Source organism: Callorhinchus milii, unplaced genomic scaffold (assembly GCF_018977255.1).
Source record: "Callorhinchus milii isolate IMCB2004 unplaced genomic scaffold, IMCB_Cmil_1.0 Scaffold2, whole genome shotgun sequence".
NCBI classification, from domain to species: domain Eukaryota; kingdom Metazoa; phylum Chordata; class Chondrichthyes; order Chimaeriformes; family Callorhinchidae; genus Callorhinchus; species Callorhinchus milii.
Genome location: NW_024704743.1, coordinates 100,769,943 through 100,794,490, shown reverse-complemented (window position 1 = coordinate 100,794,490; position 24,548 = coordinate 100,769,943). Strand labels below are relative to the sequence as shown.

Sequence of the window (24,548 nt, the reverse complement as noted above, 5' to 3'; positions counted from 1 at the left end):
CTAGGGTGACTCCATTTCAATGTTGAGCATATGCTGCATTGCTGGTGGTGCTATCCTTCAGATGAGATGTTAAACCGAGGTCCCGTCTACCTGGAAGTTAAAGATCTCAAGACATTATTTGAAAAGAGAAGAGTTTTTTTCCCGGTATCCTGACCAAAATCATTGCTGTTTGAGGGATTGTGTGCAGGAAGCGACACCAGTGACACTTCTTATACGTCTTCACATGTAAATGCATAGGAAGTGTCATCCTTTCGCCCACAAAATATACAGTCAACTCACTTTACAGTATATTCTGTGAAGCACATTGAGACGTCTCAAAGACATGATAAGCGCTATATTAAATGTGAAGAGTTTTATTATTATTCAACAGGTGGCATAGAAGTCAGTCACTTCTTAGTGGAGGAAGCAGTTTCCCAGCACTGTAAAGTGGGAGTATTGCATTCTAGTACACAGTCGATTGGTGCTCTAAGTGGACCCATACTCAACCAGGGCCCCTTTTTTTCAGGCTCCTCTTTATTTCAATGATGTCAAACATTTGCACCTGCAAAAAATACCAGAGCACAGATTGGTACATTACTCAAGAACCTGCACAAAGTGAATGAGCTGAGGCTGAACTCAATTCCAAGTGGTATAGAATACAGTTTGAATTGAATAAGAGATGCCCTTTTTCCTTCTCTTGTTTAGGGGCATGACACCTGCAGAAGCAGAAATGCATTTCCTCGAAAATGCTAAGAAGCTTTCCATGTATGGAGTGGACCTGCATCATGCCAAGGTACATGTTGATTTAATGCTATGCTTTTGTGTTCCAAAATACAACTCTCTCCAGTTGAGCTGATTTTCCACCCCCCCCCACCTTTGTCCATAAAACCTCATGAGCCAAATAGTTAATCCTCCTCCAGAATTTATTACAGTGCCCTCCAGCTGGCATGGATCTCATTCTGCTTTCTGTGTCTTTAGTCATTGGGCGATGGTGGTTTCTAAACGTGCTCCAGTGGCGCTGTCTATTGCGGGGCTCCTGGCAAAAGTGCCAGTAGCGCAAATTGTGTTTCGCTCCAGGGAATCCCCTGTATGTAACAGAAGTGCGAGACCTTGGCTTTAATTTGAGTTCTCGCCGCTGCCAAGGACTCGAGAGTCTGTGTGACGTACAAGGTATTCCCTGGAGCTTACACAGTTTACATTACAGCCATACACGCGGCGTCTCTTCAGAGTGCTTTATAAACTCCAGTGCTGGCCAGAAAGTGGGGTGAAAACAAAGCACACACTTTAATAATAATCCTTGCAGTTAAAGATAGCGAGACTGAGCACGTTCCAAGAAAGCCCCTTCTGGCTCACGTTCTCTGAGCATTTCTGCTTCACTGTTCCACTGAGCAAATGAAGAAATATAGGACCACGTAAGAGCCCTTTAATTTTTATTTTTTTCTCTCACTTTCTCCTGAAGTCAGTCAAAAAATATAGATATGGAGCACACCTAAGAGTGAATAAATACTAACTGTTTGCACTTCTTGTATCAGATTGCACAACTCCTCAGTAAAATTTCCCCCACTGCACATAATTCTAACATTTTGTGATGGCCTCATTCTGTTGTTAAACTACCTTTACCCTAATCTTCTGTATAGCAGACTGATGCTTTGCTCCGTCTAGCGGCTGTGGAACATGTGCACAAAGCTCTCTGCAATTCGAGGAGTGGGACTATTTGAGCATGTTGTGTTTAACAGTAGAATCTGCCCATTTCATAGGGTAGGAACTGTCTGCAGTATTGATGTAGGAAATAGATCAAATAAGACATTTAAATTAAAAGAGCAGTCAAGGAATGCAAGAGAAGACAAAAAGAAAAATAATCTGGTTATTAAAACACAGAAGAATAAGAGAAAGAAATGAGGTGGAGGGAGAATTGACAGCAAACAGACATAGATGAGGGAATGTGAAGAAAGTGAAGCATAGAAAGAAGAAAAATGACAATAAAACCAGTGCTTAAACCTGAAACATTGGAGGGAATGTACTTGTATCCCTTAAAATTAAAAAATAGCCACCAGCCAACCTAACACTGAACGTGAAATGATCGTCGTTTCCCTTTCTTACTTCTGCAAACTCAAGGAAGTAGAATGTGAAAAATCAAACCTGAGTATAATGCCGTAACTTTAATTAAAATCTCTAAATTTACTGATATGTTCCTTTTTTNGGTTAAAGTGACACCAAAGTTCTTTGCATAAATGCAGGTTATATATATTCCTTGAATTTGATATAGCGCTTTTCACGTCGGGAGGACGTCCCAAAGCGCTTCACAGAATACACTGTAAAGTGAATTGACTGTATATTTGTGGGCGAACGCGGCAGCCAATTGCGCACAGCAATGTCCCACAAACAGCTGTAGATTGAAAATGACCAATTTATTATTGTTTTTATTTTTTGGAGGGATTATTTATTATTAGGCGTGTGGAGTAAGGAAACTTGCCCAAGGTTTCGCCCTGCCTGGAATTGAACTCAGGTCTCTCACTTGCAAAGCGAGTGCTCTAACCACTGAGCTACAGGACTCCACATTGATAACTTTGCACAGGTAGTGGTGCCAAGGCCGCAGCACTGGACTTGTCATAATGAATGTACTGTTACACTAATTGTTTCTCTGCTTCACAAGGATTCGGAAGGAGTTGATATCATGCTGGGGGTGTGTGCCAGTGGCTTGTTGATCTACAGGGACCGTCTGAGAATTAACCGATTTGCTTGGCCCAAAGTTCTCAAGATCTCGTACAAAAGGAATAACTTCTACATCAAAATTCGGCCCAGTGAAGTAAGTTCAAATGTGAGGTTTGTTCTGCTTTGCTCACTAGTTGTTTATAGTGCCTCTAAGTGGATGCTGATATTATAACAATCGCATGTATACAGGGCATGCAATAATATCCTGACAAAATGTATAAGTAGTCAGCAAATTAATATTATTCTCAAATCAGAATTCCTTTTGGAAAAGACTAATTGGGCAAAGATGTGTATAGGCGGATCAAAATCCAGCCTGAGCTGCACACTAAAAAATCTCTTCGTGGTTGGAAAAAAAAATACTCATCAGGAAAACGGCAGAGTAAATGGTGCCTTGCACGAGGGAAAAGGAGTCTTGAAACATGAAAACATGCCTTGCGCAGGGAAGACCGTTTATGTGATGTTGACCCTCAAACACAGATCAGACCCAAGGTCTCTTCAGGGCCGAAGCCTTGTGGTTCATTGGGGTGTACATTGGGCTCCCTGCATTTGATGTGCTTTATGCCCAAGCAGTTGTTTGTATGCCATTTTCACTGCAATTTTCTCAAGCAATGTTTTTTTTCATCCCCAAAATAGCTTTAATTAATTCAAGATACTTTAGCAAAAATTCTAATTTCCTTTCCAGGTTTGAGTTGTAATTGCTGTGTTTAATTTGTGCAAATTGTTAAGCTTTACTCGTTTATCTCTAATTCACCTAGTTAGACATGTTAATCTGCTGCGCCCAATGGCCTAGATTAAAATTTCAATTTTAATATAGTTGAATTTGATAAGGATCGAGCTAATATTTCTGTGACTGTTTCACTAATCGAGAATGTTGATATAAGTATTTGTAGAATTTATTTGCTTCCTGTATATAAAAAAATTATATTGTCAATTTTCTCCTGACAGATGATATGCTTTCTGAATGGTCTTCTGTTATAGAGTTTCCCAATAGAGGTTTATTAATGTGGGAGCCTACTCTGCCAGAGACAGCCCACAGAGTAGCACTGTTTGAATGAAAATAGCCCTGCTTGTTGTGTGGCTGTTAGTCACCCTCTACGATTCATGTGACATTATTAGAGCTTATTATATCCTGCTGATCTTCAAAGAGGAAAAATACCAAAATTGAATCTGATGCACATCTGTTTAAAATAAGTGAAATGGTGTCTCAAATGAGTGTGAATGTGCCTGTGCAAATCACTGTACTGTGGCTTTATATGCCAATGCTGTATTGTTAGACTGCTGCCTACCTGAATTCATTATCAAGGAATATTTCTTTAGAAAATCCTAGTTAAGCTGGAAAGTATATTTACTTATATTTCCCAAGGGCAATTAACAGACACAATACACGGCAGCAGACAAAGTAGATGTAAGACAGATCAACATAGATTTTCAATTCCTTATTTCAATGTCGCTATCATTTTGCTAAAATGTCTTTATCTTTTGTTTAATGTTTGAGAGGCTGGGCACTGACTATAACACGCTGGCATTGCAGTTTACAATAGTGCTGAGGGCAGATTATCTTTCAGCTGCGTTACGGTAGGGGAAAAAAAATTAAAAAAATAATAATTTGGTCACTCAAACCACGACTGTTTGTGGGACATTGCTGTACGCAATTGGCTGCTGCGTTTTGCCCACAAATATACAGTCAATTCACTTTACAGTATATTCTGTGAAGTGCTTGGAGACATCTAGAAGACGTGAAAAGCGCTGTATCAAATGCAAGGATTATTGTTATTATTAGTGTTAGGATGGTGTTTCACATAACAAACTGAGGTTTCGGTTCAAAGGCCCACCGCTCTGACCGAAGTTCTCTGAATCACAGTACAAAATTCATCCACGAGACATACAGTCATTACACGCTACAGTAGAATCTGTAAAGCGCTTTGAGACATCTCGAAGACATGATACGACTACATCAAATGCAAGGATTATTTTTATTATATTTTTTAAGTCAGCTAAAGAATGGCCATAGCTCTACCAATAAACTACAACTCCCTAATGTTTCCTGCTCCGTAAAATGTGTATTTCTACATATATCTGCTCATGGATATCAGAAATAAGCACTCTGTATCTACCAAACCTGAAAATGTGGATAGTTTCTTTGCTCATAGTCGGTCTGAAACGTTAGTCAGTGCTGGAGGAAAACTGTTGATGGAAGTGCTATCTCTTGATTAGACTTTAAACCGAGCTTCTGTCGGTCTGTTCAAATCGATGTTAATCATCCTTCAGCACTATTCAAAAGAAAAGAGTATTGTCCCGGTCAACAGAATTTAAAAAAATCAGTTATTGACTTCTGGCTGTTTCGAGACAATGCTGTGCGCGAATTAGCTGCCACATTCGCCTATAAAATAATTATTACACTTTATAGAAAACACTGAAGCACTTTGAGACGTGATAATATCCTGTATCAAAACAAAGGATTATTATTAGTATTAGACATTGTTGCTTTTCAGTAGGAAACCAATGCTAAAATATTACTAAATGAGTTAGAGAGGCCAGTGTTTCAGACAAAAGGGAGATTGACATAATTATTGTTCCCTGAAGTTCTTCCCCACTCCTTAGAATCAGTGGTAAGGAGAGGGCTATTTTATACAGTTGTTTCGGTTGCATATTTTCTGAGTAAACCTTGACATCTTGTTTTCTTCCCCCTCCACCCTCATAGTTTGAGCAGTTTGAGAGCACCATTGGATTTAAACTCCCAAACCACAGAGCAGCAAAAAGGTTGTGGAAAGTCTGTATCGAGCATCACACGTTCTTTCGGTAAGTCTCAACTCTTACAAATGAATCTTAGTTGAGGAGATCTTGTTTAATTTAGAATATCACAGAAGAAAAACAACCTTCACCAATATATACTATTGTGCTGTGTATATACTGTCAGTGATTCACTGACAAACGCTTGGTATAAATAGGAGCAAACACTGACACAGAATAATGGGCCGACTGGATTCCTACTGGGTTGTACATTTCCATGGTTTGCAGTCTCACTTCCAGCACTGCCTTCAGATTGTAGATTCAGTGGGAATGTGATTCACACCCACACAGTATAAATATAATGGGTCCAAATTGCTGCAGTGTTTAATGTTTGTTTCTGAGTTTTTTGGGGGTAGTGGCTGAAAGTATCTGAACTAGTACTATTCGTGTAAGTATCTGAACAATACTTTCAGATACGCCAAGGCAGCAACACAGTAAATCCTTTGAAGTACTTTGAGATGGCCTCCTGAGGTGAAAGGTACTATCAAATGCAAGGATTATTATCAATATAGTGAAACCAGTCTATATTATTTTACATGCACACAAGTTTGAGTTGTGGCAACAGCATTGAAGAGGTATTGAATTACAGTATTCTACAAGGTACTTAATCAGCCTGCTTTAGGCTGCAGAAGTATATAATGTAGTCTAAATTAGTTTGGATCTATGTCACTTGACACGTCCTGCTAATTTGGAGACCATATTTATCTAGCAAGTTTTAAGTCCATTGATCAAACAACAGCTTGAACTAATAAAATGCCATTCATTAATTCCGGATAGTGTCTCGGAATGCTGCAGCGCTCAGAATGGAATAATACACCGGAGTAGTGGGAAATATCAGTTCATTAAATGTTTATCAAATAAAGTTGCCTGCAATTATATTAAAGTGCATGGTGGACTCAGCGGGCCTATCACTTGGTGTGCCAACAACAAAATAATGAATTTATTATACTCTCCTGTGAATCCAATGGCGGAATTATTTTCAATTAATAACATTTTTAATTTGTTTTCATTTCATCACTAATTTTAGCCGTGGCAGTACAGAATTTGTTATGTGGAGGGTGTTGTGTACATCAGTTCAAGCAGTGGCAGGCAGTCTTGAAGAATGTGATTTAATCTCACACTTTAGATGACTTCTGCACTCTATATCATCATTGTCATATGGCTGGGGATATCAACTGAGCTCTGAAATTAAATCAGAGCTTCTTTTAGGCTGCTTCTAGTTGTAAGAATTGATCTCTTTTCCTTAGGTCTCTGGGTCTCACTGTGATAGTGACCCTGTTTCTGTACCACTGTAATAGGTGACAGGTTTTTGAAAACCTTCCCATACGCTACCTTGAAAGATGGGAAATACTATTTGAAGTTGAAGTAATTTACAAGAAAAACAATCTTGGCGTACAGCAGAATCTTACTATGACAAGTGATCTTAGATTGGTGCATCTTATGAATGGATCCTAATGAAATTAGGGTGTCACCTACTTATTCAATGACAGTTTCCTGTTTAAATCGATTGCTTCTTTTACAGCCTCGTGTCTCCTGAGCCACCTCCCAAGAAATTTCTTACACTGGGTTCCAAATTCCGCTACAGCGGCAGAACCCAGGCCCAAACACGAAGAGCCAGTTCACTCATAGACCGCCCAGCACCATACTTTGAACGTTCTTCCAGCAAACGTTACACCATGTCACGTAGCTTAGATGGAGGTAAGGAAAGAGAAGTCACAGTCTGAGGCAACATTTGTTAATGCTGCTGAATATTATTGTTTCAGTGCTCTTTAACCTTTCTGTGCCTCATCATTGGTGCCTTCAGCAACCCTGCCCTTGCCTTCTGGAATTTCACTCCTACGTCCCTCCATCTTGCCCCCTCTCTCTCCACCTTCAAAACCCACTTAAGCCCTATCTTGTTGAGTGTGGCACCTTCCTTCCCCCAAGTACATGCCCCTCTCACCCCACCCCCAAAGTGAAAGGCGCTGTTTAAATTGTCATTGTTATGCCACTGAATAAAACAGAATGAGTATCGGCAGCAAATTGCTAAAACTTGCTATAAGCATACTATGTCTAGTTTGCAGGATATACAAGGCAACGGAGACTTAATTTAGGGGAAAAAATTACTGCGGTCTAATTTGTGTTACTTTTAAACAGAATTCCTTACTGAGGGATTCGAATAAGCGCAGCTAGGTTTCTTTATGTGAAGCAGAAATAAGTCACACTGACCCGCAGGAACCCTACTCTGAAGCAGAGTTCTCGTGGGTCAACTGGAATTCTAATAGGATTCCTTCCCATTAATAAATCCTGCAAGTTAGCCTCCAGTCATGGATTCTGGGAATCAACCCAGTCATTTTTTTGTTGGCTCGTACAAAGTGATCCCAATACAACATGGTGGTTTGGGTCCATAAACTCAGACTTCATGTTCTTAAGGAGATGATCTGAAAAAAAAGGGCCACCGGTCATCACTTCCGGGATTCCTGAGTAGCAGCTGACCTCACTTCCTGTATGTTGTATCTTTCATGATGCAATGTCAGCAGTGCTTCCTGTCCATACCCTATATGAGCAAGACAAGAGGAAATGGCATTAGTGGCTATGAGCTATAATCTACCAAGCTGCGTTGTAACAGGTTAATACTTGAACTAAATTTTCTAACTTGTAAACCTTTTCATAGATCAACAGAGTAGACCAATAAATCCTGTGGCTCTTGTTGGCGAGGAAAAGCTGGTAACCCCAGATAATGAAACTAAAGTTACAGGTAGACTTAACAGTGTGATATATGGGAGAAGTTGTTTCTTTCAGAAAATTTGCATGCGTGTGATTGACCTCTTAACCTCAACAACAAACGCAGAGTGATTAATAACCGAATTGTATGATCTAATCGTTTTTTGGATGATGGTAATCTGATTTCACTTTCACAGACTCTTGTGTTTAAATCTTTCTTGACGTGGGTTGCTAGTAACACATTTATTGTACCCAATAATTCAATATTAAATGACATAGAATATTACATCATGGAAACAATTATTTTGGCTCAACTCTATGCAGCTCATGAGTTTCGTTGATATGTGAGCTTCCACTCCATCTACTCCTTCATCCGGTCCCTGACCAGGACCGCCTTCTTCCACCTCTGCCGCATTGCCCGCTTCCGACCGTACCTTACCCCAAATGCAGCCAAAACCCTCGTGCATGCATTTGTCACCTCCCGCTTGGATTACTCCAAAGCACTCCTCACCAGTCTCCCCAGCTCCACTATTCACTATCCAGCTCATTCAGCACTCTGCCGCCCGCATTCTGACACAGACCAAATTCTGTACCCTCATCTCACCAGTTCTGGCCAGGCTCCACTGGCTCCGAATCACTGAACGGGTCGACTTCAAGATCCTCACGCTCCTGTTCGTGTTCAGCGCTCTGTGACGCTACCCTGCATGGAGGGCGTTATATAAGTGGAAGTTGTTGTTCTAATATCCCTCTATTCCCTTCTTCCTCATGTATGCATCTAGTTCCCTCTCAAATAAATGAGGAAGCTTTTTGTTTCAACCATAAATTCCAGCAGTGAATTCCATTTTCTCACCACCCCTCTGAACTCTTAGATCTACTGCTGACTAAGCTTATATTTATGCTCTCTCATTTTTGGCCACAAAATATACAGTCCATTCATTCTACAGTATATTCTATGAAGTCCTTTGAGATGTCTCGAAAACGTGTTAAGGCACTATATCAAATGCAAGGATTATTATTATTATTTTGGATTCATCAACAAGTGAAAATAGTCTATCAACATCCATCTTCTTAAATCCTTTCCTATTATTAAACACCTCTATTAGGTTCTCTCTCAATCATTTGAACGTTAGTGAGAAAAGTTCCAACCAGTCCAATCTTTCTTCATAGCTGTATCATCCCTGTTAACATCCCTAGTAAATGTACACCATACTTTCTCCAGTGCTACAATGTTCTTCCTGTAATATGACCAGAACTGTACACAGTTTTCCAAATGTGGTCTAACTAGGGATTTTTAACTGAATTTAACATTACTTCCTTACGACTCTATTTGCATTATTGATGGTCTTGTCCACTAGTGCAGTGCTATATTTTGAATAAAAAAAATAAACATAGGCCTTTTTCTTTTGTGCACAATTCTATGATTGGCTTAAGAACTAATGCAACCAAATTAGGTATCTCTACCACTGTTACAAATTTGCAGAGATCTTGAACAATGTATCAGAGTATGTGAAACTGAAATTCAATGGATACAATTCTTTGAAGCACTGCACTGTTATTAATGGCATTTCTGATTTGCATTTTAAAGCATCTGTCACAGAAAACCATGAGATGTTCATGAAGGATTCCATTTCTGCCTCTGAGGTTACTGCTGGCCATTATGGTGCAGCCAAGACTATTGTCTCAACCAATCTAATAACCACAGTGACACCAGAGAAGAAGGCAGAAGAGGAAAAGGCAGAAGAAGAGGAGAGGACAGCGAAGGCTGATATTACTCCATCTGTCACACCAGCCAAGCATGACACAAAGGTAGAGTTGTACCAGAGTATGGAAAGTGTTGAGGGAGGGTAGGGGGAAAGGGAGGAGGGAATCAGTATTGTAAAATATGCAGGTTATAGATCTGAAAAACAAGTAAAGTATCCCTTTGATGTAAACTGTCATGATTGCAATAAGGTGAAAATGTTAATTTCTGGCCAGTTCAACTCCACTCCAATGAAGCCCATTAATTCTTGCGGTAGTTTACTGATGCACTGCACAAACTGTAGCACATTGTTGGGTTGGTATTCTCAAACCATTTATAATCCTACTGTTACATGGAACTGGAGTTAGAATTAATAGCACATCAGAGACTTGTGTTTGCCTTGAAAAGTGCTCCCAATGCAAAACCACTGTGCTGCTAGTGTCTCTCACTGAAAAAGCTCCTTACAATCCAAACTCTATTTTCTATAGGATATTTCATCTGATTCACACTATTGGTTCCAACCTGGCATCTTTAGCCCCAAATTCCATCCAGGCTTACCCTGTTAGACCATTTTGTCTTAAACTTTAAGATTGTGCAAAATTGTGAAAAAAAATCTCAAATTCAGTCTTAATTTTCAAACTGGTTCTTTTTAATGACCCAGAATACTAGCTTCCAAATCGAAACTGAATTTAAGAATAGAAAACAGTGGTGAGCTGTCTTAAATATTAAGACGGTGGTCTTATGGGTTAAGACTAGTAGCATTTTATGCCTCTTATATCGGATAATACAATTTAAAACACAAAATGTTCTTCTCCTGACATTGATAATTCAGCAGTTTTTTCAACCTCTATAATAACTTAATACACTGTATTAAGTCAGTACTAAAGGACATGGAATGCAAGTACTGAACTTGTGTGTTTGATGGAGTATGACAAAGATCAATAGAAGTTGGTGAGAACTAAGCAAAGTCCACAGGGAAATTTTAATAAACCTCTGGGAAATTTCACTCTTGTCGATAAGAACTGCTTTGTCGCTTGTGTTATTAAAAACATATAAACACCTATGGATATTTTATTAAACATTAAGAATTTCAACATTTGGATTCTCAAAGGCATCAGGTAAATGCATTGATTTTAGCTGTCATTAGGGATGACCAGAAGGGATGATTAGCTGAGCAGTCAGACGTTGATTTGTGTGTTGATTTATGCAGCCAGAGACAGCTATTCTGTTTGAGGTTACTACAACCTCATTGAATTTATGGGCAGCAATGGGAATGGAGATATTTTCAATCTGACGAGTTATTTGCCAAACTTGACCTCCACAGGACCTGGTTAGATAGCTATTCAGTGCATAACAGCATTGCGATTCCTTACCCGCCAGTGCAAAACCAATTACCTGATGCCCTCTGTGTTGGGGAATAATATCGAGGATAAAAAACAACTTTCAAAAAATGAACCTTAGCTTAACCTTTATATGAATGCATACTGTGGCTCTCCTGGTGGGCTGGTAGGTTTGAAGAGAACTGCCAAGTGTAGAACTAAAGCATACAGATCAGAACTGTGCAGGCCGAATCCTGTCCTGTGCAGAATCCACTTCTTCTCATCCAGAACAGCAACTGAGGCTCTACAATCTGTCTCATTGTCCTTGGTCTATGGAAGGGGAAGAATTAAGTAATTGTTTCTGCTCTGACAACTGTCCCTTGATGGAAGGTGTCTGTGCATGTGTAGATGTGTAAGGGTGTATGTGTGTGTAGTTTCCCAGTGAGAGCAGGATTAGACTTCGCTGTGTTTCTGTTTCACAAGTGAGGAATGGCCACTTGAGCAAGATAATGGTCATTTGAAGTATCTTTTCTGCTCTGGTTAAGGACAGATGTTGACTAAAGTTTTTTTTTACTCTGCCAAGACATTTACCCCTTATTTTAAGTGCTCCAAGATGCTAGCCTGCATGAAGGGCGCTATAGAAATGCAAGTTGTTGTTGTATTTAATTTCTTGCATCACATATCCTCTTTATCATCTCTGAACAAGACTTAGATTTTGACAGCAACTCTGAGGACCTTTGTTTTAGTCGCCTGTACCCACCAGGAACTGTGTTGAAACTGTCCAGGCTCAGGTTAGAGAGAAATCATCCAGAAGAAAACAGATATTTTGATCTCATCAGTCACAGGATGCTCATCAGTCAGTCAAATACACCCCCAGCCCCAAGGAGGCAGTGTAGGTGTATTTTATGAGCTAAGTGAAGTGGGGAAGGGTTCTTTTAGGTGTGAACTTGATGAGCCTCTAGATTTTGTTTGCCTTTCGATGTCAGTATATCTATATGTGTATTGGAGAGTTGAACAGTGCAGTGATCCATCACAGCATCCATTTGCCTGTGACAATGGGGCTGGAATACTATTCAGACTGCATCTCCCCTCTTTGGATGGGTCCTATGCTAATGTTGTTGGACAAAACTGCCTGTGGCTGGACACAAATTGACAATCTTACCTGAAAAGACAATAGGACGGCTGGTGCATGAAATGTGAAATAAAATTAATAGCTGTGTAGCAGAGAAAAGGAGTTCTGCACTGTTGTATAGCCCACATCAGCATATTCCATGTGATTAATGTCACAAGGTATATAAATGCATACTATTTACTCTTTTATAGCACCAATTAAGTAGAATCAATATTCAAGGATAATCCTATTCTAGAGATGTGACTGTTTCTTGTAAAAGAACTTTGAATAGGGAGAGATTCAGATATTTCTTGAGAACAAAATTTAGTGGGGGTCTTTAATGCTGAATATGCTGAATCCCAGTGAATGTGCTTGGAGCAGTTCGGTTGAGTACCGAGATTGTTGGCATATCTGCAGTTTATGAGCCTCGGGCTCTCTCTAAAGAGAGAGTGTTCCCTTTTAATGGGCTTAATAGGTTGCCTGAGTTGGGGAAACGATCTTAGCAAACAACCGTTTCACACCATGATTTTCTAAAAATATATCAGATACTTTTCCCAAGGTATTTATTTGAAAGGAAAATCTACTGGTTTGGTGCAATGTTTTTCCAGTAATGAGCAGATTTCTGCAGCATTTAATGAGACCCTGTTAAAGGCATCAGTGTTGCAGGTCTTATGCCTGTATGTTTTCATGCATGGATCTGTCATGGAGACAGCTGCTTAACTTCACTCTTGTGCCTATTTGATAGTTAAAAACAACTTAAAAGATCCACGAATTCTTGCTATGAGTTCAATCAAAATACCATCCTGTCGTCTTTTTAAAATATTCCTCCCTTTTCGTGCCCCTATCCAAAGATTGACTCAATTGAAGTATAAACACAGGTGTATCGAGGCATGTGTTAAACCATGTGAATGGAGGCAATTACAGGTGCCCTTCTTCACATAAGTAACTGTTCCATAATTAAGGACACTTGTAATTCTCTCTGTGCAGAAGGTTTTCACATTGCATAACACACCTGTGTTTGGACATGGTTTGAATTTGGTGCATAATAGATGCCAGTGTCAATACTCACCCAGCAGGAGGTATGCTTCAGGGGAAGGTTTCCCTTCCTTCCTTAGATGATTTACTCAACCCCCAACTGGCGGACTTGCAAGGGTGACAATGCCAGCAGTGATTTTAAGATTATTTGGATCACAAACCTTTCCAGAGCTTGTAGCTGCTGGGCTATCCTTTTCTCGTTTATGCATTTGCTTTCCCTGCTTAATAAACACAGCGACAATAAGACGCGCAGGCCATTAAAGGCAGAAAGAAGACTTTATTGCATCATTACCATTCTCTGGAATGAGACTCATTAAATATCAAAGCTGCGATTGCATAGTGTAGCACCAACACAGCAGCGATTCATGAAACCTCTCACTACAGCACACCTCACTGGCTCACCATCTGCCTTGTGTCAAGACCATCACAAATCTCATGGACTTCCTAGATAACTGAACTCAGTTACAAAGGCTACTTTTTGAGATGTTCAAATAAATTCAAACCAAATCTCAAGTGATCACAGCAAGATAGACAGCCTTTAGCTCACCCTTGGGGAGTATTTGTTTGTTGCATTTTAAGTTGAGCTCTTTTGGTTGCTTTTTTAAAAAAAAAATTAGAATGCACAGGGCAGAGAGGGCTTTGAGCCTGTTCTGATCTTCACTTGACATGCACTGGATAGTGATTGGGAGTGGGTACTTTGGCTGATTCTCCCCTCGATAATCCAGAGGCTGAGGTCAATTGTAGAGCTTCAAGTACCACCCTTTTGGGATCAGCTAGCAGCACAGACTCATCGAACTGGGATCTTCCCTTGTTGTTTGCTTGAAATTCTCACTGGCTAAACTCACTGAGCCATTGGTGGAGCTCAGGGCCTCTGTTCGGGACAGCTAAAACTTCAAACATTCCCCATTGTAAATTGGTGGGCTTGAACCCAAGTCACACCAGTCCTTGACACAGCATATTTAAGCACTTCTGTACCTCTCTTTAAATTATCTTTTTAATATATCATCCTATGAATAAACACGTTGGTCGATGTCTGCAGTCATTTCCTGAATTGCTGAGACATCCCCAAGTGAGTGAATAGATTTAATCTAATCTATAGGTTGTAGGCTAATCAGATAAATGGTCTGATATTGGTTGCCCATCTTTACTAAAGTTGCAGAAGGAGTTGGTTGCCATTATTTGGTGTTGAAAGTAGTTGGTTTGTGTGGGACTCTTTGCCTCAAACCCCCTCCACCTTGCCCTTCTTCAGATCGCATTTGAAGACCCTCCCTCTCACCCTGGCTCAGCATCAAATTCCACCACTGTTACGTACTTTTAGATGCTACCCTTTGTGAAGGGTAGTTGTCGTCATTGTCAAATATTCAGAATGGCAAGAATCCCTGATTTCTTTGTAACGGTACAATCACAAGAGATGCTGATATAAAAACGTGATGACTATCTGTTAAGCAAAGTTTGAGTTTATTGCCATTCAAACAAGTTGGTGTTTGAGTTGCATATTTAGTGTGGACATTTTCTACCCAGGAATATATTAAAAATTTAAATTAAAATAAAGGCAAATGTTGTAAATGTCAAATTTGAAATGGGAATAATGAAAATTTGCAGTGTCTTTATACATAAGGATTGATTAACATTTAGGGTACATTCACTGCTCTCAGCTGCCTCCTGATCTAATATAGTAACTATTCCTGAGGATTTTTTCTTTACCTTCCCCTTTCCTAGATAAGGAATCTAAGGAATTAAAAACAAGGGAAGAGCGATTATGAACAAGCAAAAATGCTACCAACTAAGCCAGACTGACACCTAAATTTGAAGTTACATGAATGCAAATTGTTGTTGGAGGTCCTTAAAATATGGTTCAACAGCGAAGCAGCTTCCTTAACAACTTACCATTTCCAGCTGAATCTCTGAATTTTTTTAAAAAAGTACTGTGGGGTGCATTAACTAATAATTTTCTTTTTTGTCCTTTTTTATGTTTCTGCACTTTTACGTTTTACTGGTGTATCGTCCACCATTTCCTGATTCCTCTTCACTTCTTTCTCTCTCTTCCTTTTCCCGTTCCCCCTCCCCGCAACTCTCACAGACTGCATTCTTTGGTGCAGATTCACTTCACTCTACTCCTTACTCTCTGCCATCGCACTATGATTCTCCAGTGTTGCCAGCGAGGGTTCGCAGGAGATGTACGGAGAATGTTTTAAAATCTGGTCCTCTTCAAGCTGAAGACTCCAGCAAAGCATTATGTCTGTTGCCTGACATTGATCCTTCAAAGGCTACTGATAAGAAAGCACTGAACTATGCAGAGGACCACGAGCTCAGCTCCAGTTGTAAGGTTAAGTCTCGAAAAGAAGGAACCTTGTTTTCATTCTCCTTGCATCTCCCAGCATCATTCTCTGTGCTGGATGATGACGGCTACCTTTCATTCCCCAGCTTCTCAGATATCAGCTTCTTGCCTGAGAGTCTGCAGCATTACCTCCCTATCCGTTCCCCATCCCTTGTTCCCTGCTTTCTTTTCATTTTCTTCTTCCTGCTTTCAGCCTCTTTCTCAGTCTCCTATGCCCTCACTCTCTCTTTCCCTCTTGCTATGAGCCTCTGCTACCTGGAGCCCAAGGCAACTTCCTTGAGCGCTTCACTTGACAATGACCTGAGTGACAGTTCAGAGGAAGAGGTGTGTACCTCGGCCTAGAACACAGCTCTTTATACGTGTTCAGTGCTTGAGCGTCTTGCACATTGTACAATGTTGCAACAGTCGTCCTAGTTTCAGAACCTCATTGCTGCCTCTTCGTGCTGCTAAAGTTGTGTTCCGCAGAGACATAACTGTAACTTGACTCATCAGATTAGACAAAAAGTTTTCTTGTATGGGGAAGCCAGGGACTGAAAACTGGTTTGTATTATTTGAGAGCAATGGAACTATTCAATAACGATGTTTGGAAAATGTGAAGTAATTGGGATCATGATACATACATGCTACTTTATGGATGTACATTCCTGTATTGAATGGGGTTGTTCAAATGAGCCATGCTAGCGGTTGCCAAGCACCATTTGACAATCATTCGGGTTTGTTTTTCTCATATGGGATAGCTACAGCCTCATTAATATTAAGCAAACCATTTGTTCTTCAATGAACCTAGTGTTCTGTTCAATAGATGGCTCAATTTGAACACAAATACCGAATGCCAGGAGCCAATTTGTCATTTTATTAAAAAACATGACGCAAATGTCCCATATTAAATTTTTTTTAACATCCTCAATCCAAAATGCATGAATTCCCATTAAGATTGCTTATCTTTTTTGTGAATTTCCGTTTAACATAGAGTTTAAAGTTACCGTGGTTTTTTGTGGTTTTGGTCTCCAGGAAGTGTTGACATGAGTTACTCTAAATGTGACTTTATTTAGTTGTTTACTTTGATTTCTGGTAGTTCGGGTAGGGAAAAAGCTCTACAGTTGTATTTTTTTGACGAACCATCACATGTTCTCCATTTGTAGTTGATAAATGATGATGTTCCAGGTGAATGGTACACTATGCCCATTACAGGCACGAAAGCAAGGGCATAGAGAAAGGCAGCTTTTACGAAGGAATTACTTTGCTCCAGTTTTGTATTTGAAAACTTTGTGTCTAATCTTAAACCATATTTGAGGTCATGCAGAGTTTGCTGGTTGTAAAGTGCATGCTCTTGTGTTTTTTTTTGCAAATCTGAAGGATTAGGATTGTAGTCATTGTTTTGGTCCACATTGCATGTACTAACTGTTTTAACGAATGAGGGTCTGACTGCATCATAATTGGTACGTTGGCACATTTAGGAATGTAAATCAGAATGGCACCTATTGCAATTTCTAGGCCTTCAATGTAGACATTTTCAGTTTTGTTTTGTTTTCCCTAAAGGAATGGATGATCTTCACACGTCTCATATCTCTTGTAAATTTGATATCGCAGAACTTTTCACCCCACTTATTGTAGTCCATTTAAAAAAAGCTTAATATACATTTCTATATTTGGTCAAAGTTTATCAAAATAGCTCCTATCCACAGTTGCTGACTTTTCATATTCTTCAAACAATGTTTATATAAAGGATGAGGCCCGATGTTTTAAACCTTTATTGTGGGCTCCTTAATGGCTACAAGCAGCACCAGGCCATACAGTCAGCTTATGCTGAATGAGCTGATCTCAGATGATCTCAGTTGCTGCAGTTGACTTTGGTGGCCCTGGGTTAGAGAGGGAAAATTTAGCCCAAGTTCCCCTAATCCAGAGACTTTTGCTGAAGGTACGTATTTATGGAAGTGAGGTTCATCTTTGATTGCCAGTGGTTGAATAATCTGTTAGCATTCACTGTTTAAGCTGATGATGAATCATGCCCACTCAACTGAGGTATCACAGATGTCTTTGGAACAATAATCTGTTTAAAACCTGCCAAGCATCTTCAGTGAAAGAGAAGGGGAGAAACCTGGAAGAGAAAGATGATGAAGGACCCGGCAACCCCCTACACACACACATGCACACCACAATAAACCTTCAGTGTGGTGCTGGTGAGTGTGCTGACTGGTTCACTGTAAGCAGCAAGAGTGAAAGAGCAAGCTCTTTAGGATACTTTGTTACGTAGAAATCTACAGCGCAGAAGAAGGCCATTTAGATCATCAAGCCCTCATCAGAGCAAGGAGCAATTTATTCCCATCGCTCCGCCTTATCCCCATAGCCCTTCAAGCCCCTCTCTTCCGTATATTGTCTACTTATTTATTGTATATTATTGCCTTGCAAGCAAGAGACCCGAGTTTGATTCCCAGGCACGGTGAAACGTTAGGCAAGTTTCTTTACTCCACACGCCCCTGTTTATCCACAGTAAGTAGGAACCTGGTTGTTAGTCGTTTGGCAGATCGCTTTTCCGGGGGTAATAATCCATTCAAAAAAAAAAAAAAAAAAAAATTGGTCACTCAATCCATGACTGGTTGTGGGACACTCCTGTGTGCAATTTGTCGCGTTTCGTCCACAGAGTATACAGTCAATTCACTTTACAGTATATTCTGTGAAGCACTTTGAGACGTCTTGAAGACGTGATAAGGTGCTATATCAAATGCCACGATTATTATTATTATTATTTCCCTCTTGAGAGCTAGAATGGACTCCACCACCACCCTACTCAACTGGCATTCCACATCTCAACAACTTCCTGGGTGTTAAAATTCTTCAAGATTTTCCTTTCGCTGTTCCTGTGGCTATCTAGTGTTGATGTAGACCATGTCCCCTAGTCTTAGAGTACACTATGTTGCAAGTAATTTTCTGGATTAAAACTCCCTAAACAGTAATTATTATACAAAAAGGTATTTGAGGAGTGCACAGTATATACATACACTGACAGAGGAAGGATCAGTATCTCTCACTGTCATGTGAATAGCCTCTGGGGTAATTATCTCACCGTTTGAGGAAGTCATATTGAGCTGTTAACTTCTTGAATTTAAAAGTGCTACATAATCAGGGGGAAGGGATTCTATTACATTTTGTTTTTTCCTGTGCATGAACATATGAAGTTTTTTATATATACAGAAGGGGAGCAGATTTCAAAAAATGTAGGCAAATATATAAATATGCAGTCAACTAATAAAATAACAGCAACTCAGTGGTCTTTGCTCTTCAGAGGAATGTTTTGAGCAGCTTATGTCTAAATGGAAGGGCGTAGAGCAACACAGTGTTTAGGGCATAATCTAGTGAGGTTATTGACCTCAGAATTGGGAATGAAGCTATTTAATGACTGCTGTACACTTGACTGTACAAGAATAATTGTCTTAATATGAATGCGACCAGACCCTTATTTATGCAAATACATGAATAAAAAAGAAAGGATTGGTGCATATGAGGGCCTGAAAGTCAGACTACTTTTACAGTGACTAAATAATTCTTCGGTAACCTTTGCTTCTGGTGTAAATGAGCTGCATTGTTATTTTAAAACAAATAAATGGCTAATTACAAAATCGTAATCCATTTAAGTTGCAACCATATCAAATCAATCTTGTATCTCAAAAACTGTGCAACCAGTCGCATTCACTTCCCCCTCCTCTCATCCCTAAATAAGAACTTGCTTTCTTCTAAACTTAGATTTGACTAGATATCCATGTTTAGCTTTTTAGGTAATAAATCAATTTGTCAGTTTATTAAATCTACATTAAAACTGCACACGACCACAAGATTGGTTAAGATTAAGAGTGCCCTTCGGAGCATTTGATTTCATCTTTGCAGAATACTGAAGGTAACATCTTCCCATTGCAGCTTCAATCATTTGTTTGATTATCCTCTCCGTACAGAAATCCTGTTATCTGTCCTGAAATTGCCCTTCACAACTATAAGTCTATAACCTCTTATTCTACTGCAGTTGTTGCATCTGAAAGTATTGTTCTAGGTTTACTTTTTTAATCCCATTTAAAATTTTATACACTTCTGCAGTATAAGGTCTTATGATTGCATGTGAAACTAGCTCTTGCCACGACTATGTTTGCAGCAGACAGAAAAACTGTGCCTTTTTCTGTGTGTGCTGTGTGTTGGCTGCACCTCAGAACATACTCATTTGAGATACATTATTGATAAAGTAGTACTGTGTGCTTAGTCCAGCCATCAACCAAAATTATATGGAGCTTATCAACCTTTTGCGTTCTTTGCAAAGGCGACCTTCACTGCATGCACACTTGGAATGGGCTTAAATTGATGTTTCTCGGTGCAGCATCATCTGTGTGTTTGTTAATAAATGTGACTCTTTGGCTATCAAATAAAATAACAGTAGATCTCAAATGTAGTTTTGGTTTGGCCTTTAAACAATGATTTTTTTGAAAATAATTTCCATTCAAACTTTTGTAACTTGCTATTTCCATTTTGCTGTAGACCAAGAGACTACAATCTATTCCTCAGAGCCTTTTTTTAGTTTCTTATTGGTTTCATGCTCATTTAAAATGGAAAACATTTTTTTTCATTGAACTTAAGGCACAATGAACAATCTGAATGGGGCATTTTGAATATCAAGCTTGTGTTTCTGATGAGACTGATGTATTTTTTATTCCTGCTTTCCTACTGGAATCTTGGCACAATATAGACCGACAGTGAGCAGACTGACACTACTGGCCCTGCTGATGGGGAAACCACTGCGGAGGTTTGTACATTCCACCAGCCTGTGTACATCCATGGAAATGACCTTCATCTCACTTGTTTGTCTGAGGGCTTGAAACCAATGCTGTTTTTAGTCTGGCACTAATATTGCCGCGGGATGCCAGACAATTTGAAGTCATTCACGTTTCTCGTTGGCAGAAACAAAATAACAAGAGGCCTTATTCTGAACTAGAATGAGAAAAGGCCAGCCCTGCCCAACAAGATCAGCAGAAGAACTGGCTCAAAAAAATCAAGAAAACTGCAATGCACGCAGACAAGATCAATAGCACGTTGCAAGGAGACCTAATCTACCACACTTTTGTGTGGTAGATTGGGTCTCCTTGCAATGTGCTATTGATCTCATCTATTTTTGTTTCAATTTGTTTCAATCTTTTTTATTTGGGTGTTCCTACGGAGAGAAATTCCATTCGTGTCTAGGTTTACTCTATTTATGCAGCATTTCAAAGCGTCCAGAAATTTAGCAAATTCTTAAAAACAGACTTAATTTTGAAGCCTGTTTACTGTAATTTTTAAATAAAAGAAATACACACAAAAAAATGTTGAGACTGAATTCAACAATCTGCCAAATTCTGGAGGCTCTGAAATGCTATAAAGAATAAATCAAGATGCAGGTTAAAATTGTCCCCAATGATTCATCCACAAGACCAGTTCTAATTAGATTGAATGTAAGAAACTTTATTGTCAGAAGATTAATGTTTCACAACACTTTCCCAAACAACAGTAGTTACTAGTGTAGAGTAACCTCTCACTATATGCATGCACAGCAGTACACACTTTCAGTATATGCGCACAGAGCAAACACTGTTTCAGTGCATACACACACAGACAATACGCAACAACATTATGACCTGAGTTTTCTGTGCTACTGATGCCATATGGTTTCCTGTTTTTGCCCTTAAATGTACAGAAGCTGCAATGTCCATTTGCTTGCTCTGTCAGTGGTGGCCAACCTTTGTAGTCGGCCAACAAAATACATTTTGTTGATTAAATTTTTATAAAAAACTGAAAACACACTCCCGATTGAACACAGACTTACCTTGACTCGTGCAAATGTTTGGGGACCGCATTTTGAAGACTCCGTGGGCCAAAGGTTGGCCACAGCTGTTCCATATCCTCCCAGCTGAATTTCTGCACTTTGTTTTGTTGTTAAACCATGTTTACATTTTATTGTGGTGAACTGTTTGCCAGTGATTTACCTTCTCAGTTATCTGAGTTTACCACAAGCCACAAGTTGGTTGACTTTACATTGCTAAAATTGACAGGATGATGGCTGGAAACAGAAAGCTTCAGTTTTAAAAGAAAAAGTTTTAAATTTATACTATGTTTGATTATAAAGAGGTTACTTAAAATTCATTTCAAAAGCATTGACTACTGCAGCAGTTTAGCCAAAGGACTATATTATACTGAATTATTTGGAGGATGCATTCAGTTCAAATGTTTCTCTTTGTGCTACTTTTAGTGATTTGACCAGTTGGAAAACTGTTGTCTCAGTTTCTCACATTGCACTGTTACAGAAAACTTTATATTGACACCGGTCTCTATTTTCGAGTTTGCTGAGGGCAAGCCTTTATTTGCTTTGTAGCTTACTTTTCTGGAATGAGTATTAGTTCTAGAATATCTCATTCAGTTATGGATTTGACACTATTCAAACAATGTGCTGCTCATTTGTGTCCCGATCACATACAGATGTTTCATTTATATATCCCTCCCACACATCCTCTTTCTTTCCTATTCCTCCTCTCCTCCAACACACGCACATTTACAGAATATGAAGTTGCAGCTGGGTGTACGGTCTGAAATGTCCTGAACAATGTATTATGTGCTGTGGTAGTTGTGAGATAGACGATTTATCCAAATGCATTCATGAGTTGGCAATGTCCGAAATGACTGTAGACTACAAGTCTGACACAATGATTACAATAAGATCTGTTTTTGAGCTTTATTAAAAGGATTCTGTAGTTTTGTCACTCTCTTGAGTCAAGCGACCAGTCTGTTTATGTGGGGGAATCCAATGCTCTTGCACCAAATGTTTTGTAAAACATTTGAACCATGATTTAATTGTAACTTTGGCAGAGGGAGTGGGGACTTCATGTATCTGTAAATCTGTGTGTTGACACAGTGCCTGCCCATGATTAGGTTTTGCTAAAGCTTTGCTTTTTACACCTCATTTATGCTACCAGTCGGATCAAGAGGATGAAATGGAATCCAAGTCACAGGTACCAGAAAATGTTCATGTAAAAGAATAGATTGTGTAGTCTCTTGGTCTGAATTATTCCTCTCCATTCGTCTTTGTTTTTTGATGATTTCCTCCATGCTCTCATGCTTTGCTTCTTTTATTTAAATAATATTACCTTACATCCATTTGTTTCTCTTTTAAGGCATTTTATTTCAGATATTCATTTCTGTGTTCTTTTGCTGCTTTTTCCATGTTTTTTGTATTTTTTTTACAGAATAGTCTTGTAAAGCAAATCAAAGGTGAAAATGTATATGTCAAACATGGTAATCTTATGTTAGAGGTTTGTATCTTTGTGTGAATTGAGCGCCTCACTGTGTAGTGCTGATTCCTTTGACTTGTGGTGCTGTGTTATTGACTGCATGACGTGGAACTGTCCTGACCCAACTGCAGTAACAATCTTCTTGAGGGAAATCACATGTTCCTTCATACATTATACAGCACTAAAATAAAGCATCGCTGTGTGTTGTTAATGCCATCTATTGTGAGGTGGTTTAATGCTGGAATGTATTTTCTTAAGGGCCCCCATTAAAAGCAAAGATCATGTTAGTTATTTCTGTTCTTGGCGTTTGGACAGTCATTTTTAACAATTGAGTGTATTCACTGACCTTTCCTTAACATATACAGACCACTTGTTTGAAGAATTTAATGCAAGGCTAATTCACTTACTTCATTTCAGTTCAGAAACATGATAAATGGCATAATTTGGGGATAACACAGTATATGTTTTGAAATATTGAATGTGGTGGTCGTTTACTTATTGAGTTCTCATTTTCAAATGCTAAGACCAACTAAACTATATTTGAGCATGTATGTTTAGAATTGAGGTTCCTTTAGTGTCCCAGGGACCTTCTGCGACCCAGTTGTACAGTGTCTACAAATATGGATACTTGATAAAAATGTCCAGGAACTGTGGTTGATTTTTTTTCCCCTAAACCAAAAGCAATGAAGTCAACAGTAGCACCCAAATGCTGAGATCAACTAACTCAACGCAAAATACTCCAACTAGCACTAGGACACTAAGTCATTGGGGGAAACTGTTAGTGCAGATTTTTAAGATGCTTTTGATCAACCTGATCACATTGTTCGACAAATTCTCTAAACCTAAGACAACCTGGTTTATATTCTATATTCTAACAACCTATACTTTTAATAGGTTTTCAGTTAGTACCATTAGCTTTTAAATGTAGAATCGTAAAGCAAATGTTACTCAACTGAAGTTCAAGAACTTTGTTTTATTGTGCACTACTTTTTAAAGCGGATGGCGTAATCACTTTGTTAGAACGTTGTAGCCTTGGAATGACGTGGGTTCATTTTCCTTTTCAATGGAAAGGACTTTGACAAAACTCAGGACGAGGTGGTTAAGCACCATGCCAACATAACTGAGATGAAACGGACATTCCTGGAGTCTACATCAGAAAGCGGACCCGACGAATGGGAAAAAAGGCTATCTGCCTCCCCTGTGCGATCCTTTTCGAAGACGGAGGATCTGCCTATGATTGAACCCCTTGTGCCTGAGGAGGTAATTCATGTTGGGATGAGAGGGAGGGGGTTGCCATTCTTTACATCTCAATGCTGCGTGCACAGGTGTGAGGCCATCAGCTGGAGATTATTCAGTCACTGACCCCATGCGTCAACCCTTATGCAGCCAATAAAATAAATAGCTCTGTCTTAAATTTTGCCTACAATTACACAGTCGCTACAATTTTCTGAAAACTCTGAAGCACTTTGAGACATATCAATTGCAAAGTCTACATACCTTAAAAGGGGATATCAGTGTATTGAATAAG

General features: G+C 39.3%; 1 protein-coding gene across 7 annotated transcripts in view; it reads left to right on the top strand.

Annotated features, from left to right (window-relative positions):
- Window positions 1-24,548, top strand: part of epb41l3a (erythrocyte membrane protein band 4.1-like 3a) — a 164,836-nt gene that overhangs the window by 124,269 nt on the left and 16,019 nt on the right. For 2 of the 7 annotated variants that reach the window (XM_042331955.1, XM_042331956.1), the window contains exons 8-16: window positions 685-772; window positions 2,633-2,797; window positions 5,393-5,490; window positions 7,004-7,179; window positions 8,135-8,218; window positions 9,770-9,990; window positions 20,452-20,508; window positions 22,976-23,041; window positions 24,092-24,280. In XM_042331955.1, the coding sequence (XP_042187889.1) occupies window positions 685-772; window positions 2,633-2,797; window positions 5,393-5,490; window positions 7,004-7,179; window positions 8,135-8,218; window positions 9,770-9,990; window positions 20,452-20,508; window positions 22,976-23,041; window positions 24,092-24,280 (1,144 nt within the window). The remainder of the gene's footprint in view (window positions 1-684; window positions 773-2,632; window positions 2,798-5,392; window positions 5,491-7,003; window positions 7,180-8,134; window positions 8,219-9,769; window positions 9,991-20,451; window positions 20,509-22,975; window positions 23,042-24,091; window positions 24,281-24,548) is intronic. The other 5 variants (XM_007900954.1, XM_042331957.1, XM_007900966.1 and 2 more) reach the window with 5 other exon arrangements.